Source organism: Alnus glutinosa, chromosome 6, assembly GCF_958979055.1.
Source record: "Alnus glutinosa chromosome 6, dhAlnGlut1.1, whole genome shotgun sequence".
Classification (NCBI taxonomy): Eukaryota; Viridiplantae; Streptophyta; class Magnoliopsida; order Fagales; family Betulaceae; genus Alnus; species Alnus glutinosa.
The window spans coordinates 11,613,786-11,625,489 of NC_084891.1; the positions used below are offsets into that span (position 1 = coordinate 11,613,786).

General features: G+C 37.1%; 1 protein-coding gene across 1 annotated transcript; it reads left to right on the forward strand.

Annotated features, from left to right (window-relative positions):
• Nucleotides 1-411: 411 nt before the first annotated feature.
• LOC133870707 (beta-adaptin-like protein A) lies at nt 412-11,376 on the forward strand. The gene is made up of 11 exons (XM_062307899.1): nt 412-629; nt 1,236-1,752; nt 1,918-2,042; nt 2,734-2,932; nt 3,321-3,549; nt 3,721-3,887; nt 4,004-4,213; nt 7,185-7,295; nt 9,213-9,389; nt 9,938-10,399; nt 10,681-11,376. The coding sequence occupies exons 1-11, from the start codon at nt 577-579 to the stop codon at nt 10,969-10,971; spliced, it is 2,541 nt and encodes an 846-aa protein (XP_062163883.1). The 5' UTR covers nt 412-576; the 3' UTR covers nt 10,972-11,376.
• The last annotated feature ends 328 nt before the right edge of the window (nt 11,377-11,704 follow it).

Below are 11,704 nucleotides of genomic sequence, written 5' to 3' on the forward strand. Positions count from 1 at the left end.
ATCAAATCCATGAACACTGAAGGTACATTTATCAATCCGAATGGCATTACCAAAAACTCGTAATGACCATGCCGTGTTTGGATCGTTGTCTTCGAAATGTCTTCTTTTGGCACCTTTAAGTGATGGTATTCCGAAATAAGGCCAATCTTCAAGAATACCGAATCTCCGATCCCTATTCTAATTTTTCGTCATAACAAGCTGTAGTATCGACTACGTAGTGTGTTTTTTTTTTTTTTTTTATTAAATTTTTATTTTTTGGCAGGTAATCGACTACATAGTGTTCAGTAAAAGCAAGATGCACTTGGGACGGTAAATGACGATAGTGCCAGAAGACACCTCACTAGCATACAGCCAAACCAATCAGATCTAGCCACCTCAACCTCGACAAAATTTTTTCCCTCACCCGAGGTACGATTATCATTTTTCACAGATTTTGCTGGCTTCAAACTTGGTCTGTACCATCGCTCTTCATCATCGGTCAGATCGATCTCTCTATGCACCGAGCCAGCTAAAGGATTCGTAGATCTCCGGTTCCGAACAGATAGAACCGTAACTTGGGCTCAATTCCGGTCGGCCATGGCTCCTCCGGTGCAGTCTCAGCGGTCTCCCTCACCGTCTCAACCGTCCGGGTAACTCAAATTCTCTCACTCTAAAAAGCCCTAACTTTGATTGTAGTTTGGTTTCTGATAAAATCCTGGAAAAGAAAAATAGAATAGAAAAGAGGAAATTTGGGCTTTGGAGCTCATCAAGTATGAGTCAATGTGTTGTATTGGGTTTAGTTTAGTAGCGGTTCTCGTTATTGCGTCAGGATCTAAATTATGAAAATTATGAGATCCAAAGGTCTAATTCGCATTGCTTTTGCTACCAAACACTGCGGAAATGAAATAGTTCCAATTTGTGAAAGTTGAAGTAAAGAAGAAGAATACTTCAATTCTTTTTGTTAATTAATATGCAAAAGGTGAAAGACTGTCATAATTTGAGCAATTTAGTGCATTATCAACTTAGCGTAGGATGGCCAAGAATCATTGATTTCTTTCCATGTTTTATGCTTTTTTGGTTCCACACTGTTGAAACTTGATTTGAACCACTGAGAAATGCAATTGTATTAGGTTTAGTTGGCTTATCCACGCTCTTACCATTGACATATGAGAGACCCAAAATTGTATTAGCTCTCTCTCTCACTCACTGTTTTTATTTTCTTCCTTTAACCCTTACCCCAAATTTGATTCGGCCAGAAAAGGAGAAGTCTCCGACTTGAAATCACAGCTCCGGCAGCTTGCGGGAAGCCGAGCTCCAGGCGTTGATGATTCAAAGCGGGATCTCTTCAAGAAAGTGATCTCCTACATGACAATTGGCATTGATGTCTCTTCTCTTTTCGGGGAGATGGTGATGTGCTCGGCAACATCCGACATTGTTTTGAAGAAGATGTGTTATCTCTATGTCGGGAATTACGCAAAAGTCAATCCTGATCTTGCACTTTTGACTATCAATTTCCTTCAAAGAGATTGCAAGGATGCGGACCCGATGATACGAGGGCTCGCGTTGAGGAGCTTGTGTTCACTACGAGTGGCAAATCTTGTGGAGTATTTGGTGGGGCCCTTGGGATCAGGATTGAAGGACAATAGTGGTTACGTAAGAACCGTAGCAGTAATGGGCGTTTTGAAATTGTATCATATATCGGCTTCAACATGTGTAGATGCAGATTTTCCTTCAATACTAAAGGATTTGATGCTTAATGACTCAGATGCTCAGGTTACTCTTCTGTTGTTTTAATTTCTTAATGTTTTTTCTTTCCTTTTGTTGCTTTCCTCTTTCTAAGTATTCCGGCAATTTCACATTTTTTTTATGCTATACTTTTGATGTGGAAAATGTTTGTATTTTCTGACTTGATGAATTTTCATATTATTCTTCCATCAGGTGGTCGCAAATTGTTTATCCGCCCTACAAGAGATTTGGAGCTCAGAAGCAAGCACCTCTGAGGAAGCATCCAGGGAGAGAGAAGGTTTGCTTAGCAAGCCAAATGTTTACTACTTATTGAATCGGTATGTTCTATTCCTAGGAATTTATGAGAAATCTGTAAGTTATTCCACGGAAACCAAGCCTTTATGGCACACTTTAAGATGTAATTGGGTCTGTTATGTCTTTCTTTGTTAATTATCATGGTTATTATATGAGCTCAATATGGTTACTTCGATGAATATTTTGAGTGGATTAGTCTTGTGAAAGGATTCTTGAACAAGAATTACTTATTTGTTAGAAACAGTTTCTGGTAATTATTTTCTTACACATGGATAACGAAAACTTTGACTACATTAGATTTTATCAATTTACTGCTATGTAGCCATTGTGATAGCCCCTAGTACTGCTGCATTGTAAGTTAGCAGATACAGAAGAAGGGCCTTGCATTTATTTTGTAGTGCATGGGATAATAACACTTGAAGTTCCAATGTGGATGTTATTTTCTTTCTGATATCTTAGTAATTGTAAGTTGTTTTAGTAAATGGTTAATAAAAATATTTGAATATTGAAATTCCTTTGTAGCTCATGTGCTGAAAACCCACAATTTTTATCATCTTGGTGATGAGTTGTTGCCATTCTGGATTGTATAATTATGAGTTAACTCCTGATAAATCACTCAGAGGAAAGAAGTTCTGGAAATTATTCTGACTTCAGTTTTTTTTTTTTCCCTAAAAAAAGAAAAAAGCTCACTTTTCTACATGTTTTGACATGCAGGATTAAGGAATTTAGTGAATGGGCCCAATGTCTTGTACTTGAGTTGGTTGTTAAATATGTACCCTTAGATAGCAGTGAGATATTTGACATCATGAATCTACTTGAAGATAGACTTCAGCATGCAAATGGTGCTGTAGTATTGGCAACCATCAAAGTGTTTCTACAGTTGACTTTGTCCATGACTGATGTTCATCAGCAGGTACGTATAAAAGCTTTTTTTATTTCTTCTTTTAGCTCAAACTGTCAAGAAACTGTGTAGTTATTTCTAAATGGCAAAAGAAATTCTTTGGATTTGCATAAGAATGGAGGTGCTATCTTAAATCTAAAAGAACTTTTGGCCATTAATTTGGACACCCCCTGTTTCCAATGAGGTGAGACCACCCATTATGTGTTAACTACTTAAAAAGAAAAACTTCTATTCTAGTTTTTCATTTTGGAACATGATTTCATGGGCGGGTAATTTTGATTACTTTGTTACACCGTCTTTGATGCATGTCATCTTAGAATAATTTGAATCCATCTTTTATTACTTGGGTTATTTTTATACGGAAAACAATCTCTCTAATAAGAACTTCTACTGTTGTTAGGTATATGAACGTATTAAAGCCCCTCTCTTAACCCTAGTGAGTTCAGGAAGTCCAGAGCAATCATATGCGGTTTTAAGCCACCTGCATATCTTGGTGATGCGTGCACCATTTATATTTTCTTCAGACTACAAACACTTCTATTGCCAGTACAATGAGCCATCTTATGTCAAAAAATTGAAGCTTGAAATGTTGACCGCAGTGGCAAACGAGAGCAACACTTATGAAATTGGTAAGCACACAGCATTTCAATTTCATTTCTTAAGGCCTTAAAGCATAAACGTTGTGATGGAAAAATCTGCAGACTGTCATGTTTGGTGACCCAGTCTCTGGTCACAGTGCTGTTATTCTTTTGTTAGCTTTCATGTATCACTGATGCATGACCACCTTGATTCTCTTTCAGTGACGGAATTATGCGAATATGCTGCAAATGTTGATATTCCTATTGCAAGAGAGTCAATCCGGGCTGTTGGGAAAATAGCACTGCAGCAATATGATGTGAATGCAATTGTTGATAGGCTTCTTCAGTTTCTGGAGATGGAAAAGGACTATGTGACTGCTGAAGCTCTGGTAAATGATTAGATTGGGATATGCTAGTGCAGTGCCTTCAATTCCTACAAAACAATGTCCACTCGACCTAACTATGGCCCATAGGGTTGATACACATTCTGCATTCTTTTGTCCAGGTGCTTGTAAAAGATCTGCTAAGGAAATATCCACAATGGAGTCATGATTGCATTGCAGTTGTTGGAAATATTAGCAGCAAAAATGTTCAAGAACCCAAGGCCAAGGCAGCTCTTATCTGGATGTTGGGGGAATATTCTCAGGACATGCATGATGCTCCTTATATATTAGAGAGTTTAATTGAAAATTGGGATGAAGAACATTCTGATGAGGTAACTAAGCTGCTGCTTTATAGTAGTTTTTTTTGCAATGCCTCGGCCATTTGCTCTCCTGACTTTGCTAGTCTGTGGTTTTTATTTTTTGATAGGGGATATGATCTCTGTGTCAAAGGCTGTTACTCTTGTTATGAAAATTAGGTTATATGAAACTAAATCAGCCAGTTTGGTATCCCTTGGATCTTTGGGCCAGTTTAATATCGCTTGGATCTTCAAATATGTTGTAGCTAGGTATTGTAGGCTCACATGCTCATAGGCTCACAAAATTATTTCTAAGACTCTAACGAACAGGCTTAAGATGGTGTTGGAGAAGATTTCTAAGTCACAAAATGCATTCATTTGAGGTAGGCAGATTCTAGATCCTATTCTTATTGCCAATGAATGCCTTGATAGCAGATTGAGCTCCAAAAGAACGGGGGTTATTTGTAAAATGGACTTAAAAAAGGCTTATGATCATGTTAATTGGGATTTTCTGTTGTATATGTTGAGAAGGTGTGGGTTTGGGGGAAATGGTGCTCTTGGATAGCCCATTGTATTTTCATGATGCATTTCTCGGTTTTGGTGAATGGCTCTCCCACGGGCTTCTTTAGCAGCTCTCGTGGCTTGAGGCAAAGCGACCCTTTGTCTCCTTTGCTATTTATCATAGTGATAGAGGCATTGGGTATGATGATTTCAGTTGTAATGAGTTGAGGTTTATTGTCTGGCCACTCTGTGGGGACAGGGACTGATATCTCCCATCTTCTCTTTGCTGATGATACCTTGCTTTTTTGTGAGGTCGACCCAAATCATCTATGCAACTTACAGAGCTTATTCAGGTTTGAAGATGAACTTAGCCAAGTTGGAATTGGTTCCAGTGAGAAATATTGATAATGTGGATGGGTTGGCTAGAATTCTGAGTTGTGGGGTTGTGTGTTTGCCCTCGACGTTTCTTGGTCTTCCGTTGGGGTATCCTATACAGCCAAGCATATATGGGACGGTGTTAGTGAGAAGATAGAACGTCGGTTGGCTAGTTTGAAAATGTTGTATTTGTCTAAGGATGGTAGGAGTAACCTTATCAAGAGCACCCTATCCAACTTACCTACGTACTTCATGTCCCTTTTTCATCTTCTTACGATTGTTGCAAACTGTATTGAGAAGCTCCAACATGATTTCTCTATGGGTAGGCTAGACGAAGAGTTTAAATATCACTTGGTGAGTTGGTTCAAGGTTTGTACACCGATCTCTGAGCAAGGGTTGGGGGTTAGGAACTTGCTTGAGGTTCAATCATGCTCTCTTAGGTAAATGGCTTTGGCACTATGAGCTTGAAAGGGAGGTTTGGTGGAGAGTGGTGATGGGCTCTAAATATGGGAGTTCCTGGGGAGGGTGGTGTTCTAGTGAGCCTATCGGGGTATCTTGGATGGGTTTATGGAAGAATATTAAGTGCGGTTGGGGAAGTTTTGTACTCATACCAGATTTGAGTTGGGAGATGGCTCGAAGGTTAGATTATGGCATGATATTTGGTGTGGGGATATGGTTACGGAAGCCTTTCCAATTTTATCTGGTATTGCTTGCACAAAGGATGCTTCTATTGCGGCTCACGTGGAATTTTTTAAAGGTGTCATTCAGTGGAACATGAAGTTTGCTAGAGTGACTCATGATTGAGAAGTAGATGTCTTTAACTTGTTCTTCAAGGCATTGTATTTAACGAGAATGAGGCAGGAAGGAGAGGACAAGCTGTGGTGGGTCCTTTTCAAAAAAGGTTCTTTTGGTGTTAAATCTTTCTACAGTGTCATGGGTTGTTATGATGGTTTTCGTTTCCTTTGGAAGATTGTTTGGCGAACTAAGGTTATGTTGAGGGTGGCCTTTTTTGGTTGGTCGGCAGCCTTAAGAAAGATCCTTACCATGGATAATCTCTGGAAGCAGTGCGTCATTGAGAGTAATAGGTGTTGTATCTGTAAAAGAAATGGGGAGTCTGTGGACCGTCTTCTTTTTCATTGTGAGGTTGCTTGTTCTATTTTGAATGTTTTCTTCAGTCGATTTGGGTTTTTTTGGGTTATGCCTAGATGAGTAGTCGATTTGGGTTTTTTTTGAGTTATGCCTAGACGAGTAGTCAATTTGTATGCTTGTTGGTGGACTACTGACAGTACTCCGAGTGCTGTTGCGTGGAAGATGGTGCTTTTGTGCCTTTTGTGGTGTCTATGGAGAGAAGAATGATAGAAGTTTTGAAGACCGTGAGAGGACTTTGGAAGAGATCTAAGATGTTTGGAAACATTGTTTTTCAAAAACAAATTCTATTAGTATTCGCTTTTTTTCTTTTCAAAAACATATCAGATTTTATCCTACTTTTTCTAATTTTGTCTCAGGAAATTAAACCTCGGAATTTGCATAGTAAATTATAGTTGGATTAGTTTTTAAAAAAATTGAACACCCAAACGTCCCATAAGTCTTTATTTTTTAACACATTATATATTTGGACAGTTGCTTTTGTTTTTCCTTTGGTGATTAGTTATCATGATTTTCTTGTTCTTTTTGCTTCTTCCCTTGTATATTTTTTGTGTAACTGGAGGGCGTCTTATGCCTTTAATAATATCTTGATTACTTGTCCAAAACATGCTCAGAAGTTGGTCATCCATGTTGAGCTGTGTTCTGGATTGCATTTCAAGTGCTTATTGTTCTCATCCTGCAGAGTTCTTTTCATGACATAACAAATTTATTCATCATTTCTGTTCTGCTGAAAGCCATATTCCAGGAGACTATCTCAAACCTGGTCTGATCATTATAAGAGATTCCGCAATATTTTTTCAACTCATGTTGTGGTTTGAATTTCAATCCTAAATGACAACAAATGTGTATTGTTTGTTTGTGTGTGCACGCACATAAATGTAACTTTTTTATTTAATTATTCTGAAATCTTAAAGATTGCGCTCTTAGTTTTATGCTTTTGGTTTCTTCATTTAATGGTTTGGTAATGGACTATCACATTGCTCAGGTTCGCTTACATCTTCTCACAGCAGTAATGAAGTGTTTCTTCAAGAGGCCACCTGAGACTCAGAAAGCTTTGGCAGCTGCATTGGCTGCAGGTCTTGCTGATTTCCACCAGGTCTTGCTTGATATGTGGTTGTTATCGCTATCATTTTTATCATTATTAATGCCATTCATCATCATCATCATCATTGTTATAACTATTGGCAGTATTTTGATTATCATCATTACCTGTGTCGAGATCATGGATTTTCCCTCAGTGGGTGCAAACTCTAAATAAGGAAAAGAGATTTAAATGAATTTGATAATATTGTTTTTTCACTTTTCTTTATGAAAAGTTACAGTTTCAGGTGGTGGTTTTTTTATTTTTTTTTTTATTTTTTTTTATTTTTTTTTTAATATATAAATAAAAAAAGTTCTCAACTGTAACTTGTGAAGTTAAGGGGGGCCCTTTTATAGATATGCTCATATGACTTCGTCTCAGTTATTTAAGAGAGAATATAAAATTTTAATCTGCAGCCCATTATCCGTGCAAAGGTTTTCTAAGTCAACTTTGACATGTTTTTGCTCTGAACAATTTTGTTCATTGCTGACTAATAGTTTCTTGTGCAAGTGCTACTTACTCCAACATTGACTTTCTGTTGATAAACTTATCCGCAAGTGATTCAAAATAATAATTTAATCAGCCTCAACTCTTTCATATAACATAAATTCAGAATATATTTTTCTAAAGGGACACCTTTCATAAATCTTGTTAGCTAATAAGAAATTTAATTGAAGTTGTCAACACTTAACCAATATGACATCTAAAAAATTGATTGTTCAAACATTAAAAGTCCGAAGACAATCAATTTCAATTCTCTACAATAAGTTATTACATGCTCAAAGGAAATAAGCAAGTCAAAAGATGCCATAAATATGTAATGTTTTTGTCAAAAAATTAAACAATCAAATAAATACAACAAAATTTATAAATTTAGGTTTAAATAATTTTTTATCTCTTGCATCCACAATTCTAGAAACAAAACACAAATTTTCCTAAATAACTTTGTCCCTCTTCCTCATTTTCCCTCCTTTTCGTTTCTTTTTATTTTTCTTTTGTTCTCTTCTTCTCTCCCTCTCCCTTTTCCTTTTTTTTTTTTTTGATAAGTAAATTTAGATTTATTGAAAGCGTAAGGCGCTCCTTAATACACTGGAAGTATATAAAAAGAAACACTTAACTAGGAATAGAAAAAGAGCAAGGAAATCAGCAAAGATAATAGCCAGTGGGGACAAAAACACCGTCTAAAGATACAGCGTATGAAAAAACGAAGCTAAAATATCTTCTATGGAATTCTCCAAATCTTCGAAACATCTGAGATTTATTTCTCTCCTAACATTGATGCAAATAGGCACCATCCCCCTCTCCCTTTCCCTTTCTCTCTCATTCCAGTGGCGGCAACATAAAGGAGATATTGGACTGCGGGGGTTTGTTGTTCTGTTCTGTAACTAGACAAATGGGGACTAACATTTTAAAAGGATTTTTTTTTTTGTTATTTCCTTCTTCAGTAGCCCACAATTTTCTCACCCTGTAAGCAGCCCCAATTTTTTAAAAGAAGCTCTGGTAAGTGACCCTATGGTTTTCCGTATTTTTAGTGGGTGCAATTGTAAAAAAGTTTCAAATATCCCAAATACTTGATAAAGAGCCTAAAACCTTTACAAATTTCAGTAATGGCATTCAGTAAGGGCAGATGCCTCCACTCAGCATAATGTGGATCCGCCATTGATTGTTATTGTTAGTATTGTCATTCATTGTCATTGTCATTATCATTATCGCTATTATCATGATTATCACCATTATCATAATCATTACTACTAATGTGATCATCAGTGTTGCGATCATTTTAAGTTGATAATCTTCTAACAATGCTTATCATTTTCTCTTTGGGATGTTAAAATTCTAATTAATACTTATTTATGTTTCTAACTAATACTTATCTAAAGTTTGGAATATATTGTATAAAAATGTTAAATTAAAACTTTCAGTTGATTGCAGGATGTTCATGACAGAGCCTTGTTATACTACAGGCTTTTGCAATACAATGTCTCTGTTGCAGAACGTGTGGTGAACCCTCCAAAGCAAGCTGTTTCAGTATTTGCTGATACTCAGAGCAGTGAAATCAAAGACCGCATATTTGACGAATTTAACAGTTTGTCTGTTGTGTACCAGAAGGTAACTGCAGCTCTCTCCCCTCATAATTTGTTTCATAAATTAACTCTATGCTCAAGGAACAATTGTATTGAGTTCACATTCCGTCTAAATCTTTAATTGTAAAACAAAGCATTGAAGAAATTCAGAGATCTGGATGATGGATAAAGGAGAATTTTTTTTTTTTTTTTGGTGGGGGGGAGGGGGGGGTGGGGATTCGACTGTTTTCAACCTTGTCTTGTACACAGGGTCATTGTGTTGGTATGATTCATTCATTCTTGTCCTTCCCTTAGAACCAGGGTTTAAAGGGTGAGGTTACAGGTGCACTCCCGTTTTATTGTATCAGTTCTAATTGCCTAGCAAAAGATATTTGCAGGCATTGACATTCACTTAGCTCATTATTAATTGAGAAAAACTTATAGACCTTAATTCCCAAAATGCCACCCATACCCAGTACAGATATGGTGGTTATATATAAGTATTCTGTATGATATGTTTTGCTTATCTTCAATGGATTTAGAATTTGTTCGGAGCTAAGTTTCAAATTAACTGATCTACATAAATTTTTGCAGCCATCCTACATGTTTATTGATAAGGAACACCGTGGACCATTGGAGTTTTCCGACGAACTTGGAAATGTATCCATTGGCACAGAATCAGCAGGTACTGTTGTTCCAGTTGTTCCAGTTGAGGCAAATGACAAGGATCTGCTTTTAAGTACTTCAGAGAAGGAGGAAAGTGGAGGTCCTAGTAACAATGGATCTGCATATAGTGCTCCTTCATATGATGCTTCATCTGTGTCTGCTGCTGCTTCACAAACGCTATTAGAACTAGAAATTTCAAACCCCACTGTACCAGGGCATGCTTCACAATCTAGCCTTGCGATTGATGACCTCCTTGGTTTAGGTCTACCAGTAGCACCTGCACCTGCACCTACTCCTTCATCCCCTCCTTTGACGCTTAATTCAAAAGCTGGTCTAGATCCAAGCACTTTTCAGCAAAAATGGCGCCAACTGCCAATATCATTATCACAGGTTTACTTGGAAATTATGACGATTCTCTGTTTCTATTAATGCTCCTTTTCTCTTTGTAACAAAAGTTACATACGGTGATTTTTATATATACCACATCTTCTATATGCAATACTTCTACGAGTTGTGGTTTAATTATATTTCCTTTGGTCAACAGTAAGAATTGTGAACAAGATACTGTCCCCACTTCATCTCCGGCTTACCACTATGCCATGCCAAGATATTTCTACCAGTATTTGTATTTCCCAAAGGCTCTAATCGACCACGGTTATTTTCTGGTGCAGGAATATTCTGTTAGTCCTCAAGGAGTTGCAGCATTGACAGCACCTCAAGCTCTCCTCCGGCACATGCAAGGACATTCCATCCACTGCATTGCATCAGGTGGTCAATCCCCTAACTTCAAGTTCTTCTTCTTCGCACAAAAAGCAGAGGAATCATCCACATTTCTTGTAGAGTGTGTAATCAACACGTCATCCGCTAAAGCACAAATGAGGATCAAAGCTGATGATCAAAGTGTATCCGAGGCCTTCTCAGCTTTGTTTCAATCAGCTTTCTCCAAATTTGGTATGCCGTAAGGATCTAAATATATCTCTTTCAGGGCTCAACAGAAAATAGGTTATTTCCTATGTTTATAGAGGAAACTCCCCTCTCTCTTGGGAAGAAGCTGGAGATGAAATAAAAGAGTGGTAAAAGAGCCCTCCTCTTTAGCAGTAGATCAGTTTATGATACAATTGAAGATTAGCTTTCTCCTTTCTTTTTCCAACCCACACCATAGTTCCTGCATTAACCAAACCCAACCTCTCTGGTCTGGACCTCCATGCAGGGCATTTTCTTCCAGGAACGCAAGTCAATTGTTTGAGTTGTGCAGTTAGGCTAGTTTTTTTTTTTTTTTTTTTTTTTTGTAAGAATTTTTCTTGTACCATGATGTGGAGCTGGGCCAAAGAGTTTTGTACTTTCTTGTATCAAAAATTTTCTGTTCTTTTTCGGGTGAGTGGATTTCTTTTCTAAATATATGATTCTTTTCTTTTTAATACCAAAAACTCAATATAGTCCTGTATTCTTGTATCGTAATTTCCGGATGTTATACTTCACGATTCTTTTGTACCGTAGGGGGTGTTTGCCAAATGACATTTGATTGAACTTGGTTTTAAACTAAATCTGAAACAAAACTAGATCAATTTTGAAATGGTTTATTTAATGAAGTTTGTCTAAATCCAAATTGAAACTGGTTTTATTTTTAACGTTATGTGTAGTTTGAATGAAAAATTAAATCTAGAATCTGTTCTTAAACCAAAAAAAAAAAAAAAA

Coding starts and splice junctions, on each gene's coding strand:
- LOC133870707 (XM_062307899.1), top strand. CDS start 577: ATGGCTCCTCCGGTGCAGTCTCAGCGGTCTCCCTCACCGTCTCAACCG. Junction 630..1,235: donor TCACCGTCTCAACCGTCCGG/GTAACTCAAATT, acceptor TGATTCGGCCAG/AAAAGGAGAAGTCTCCGACT. Junction 7,296..9,212: donor GTCTTGCTGATTTCCACCAG/GTCTTGCTTGAT, acceptor AGTTGATTGCAG/GATGTTCATGACAGAGCCTT.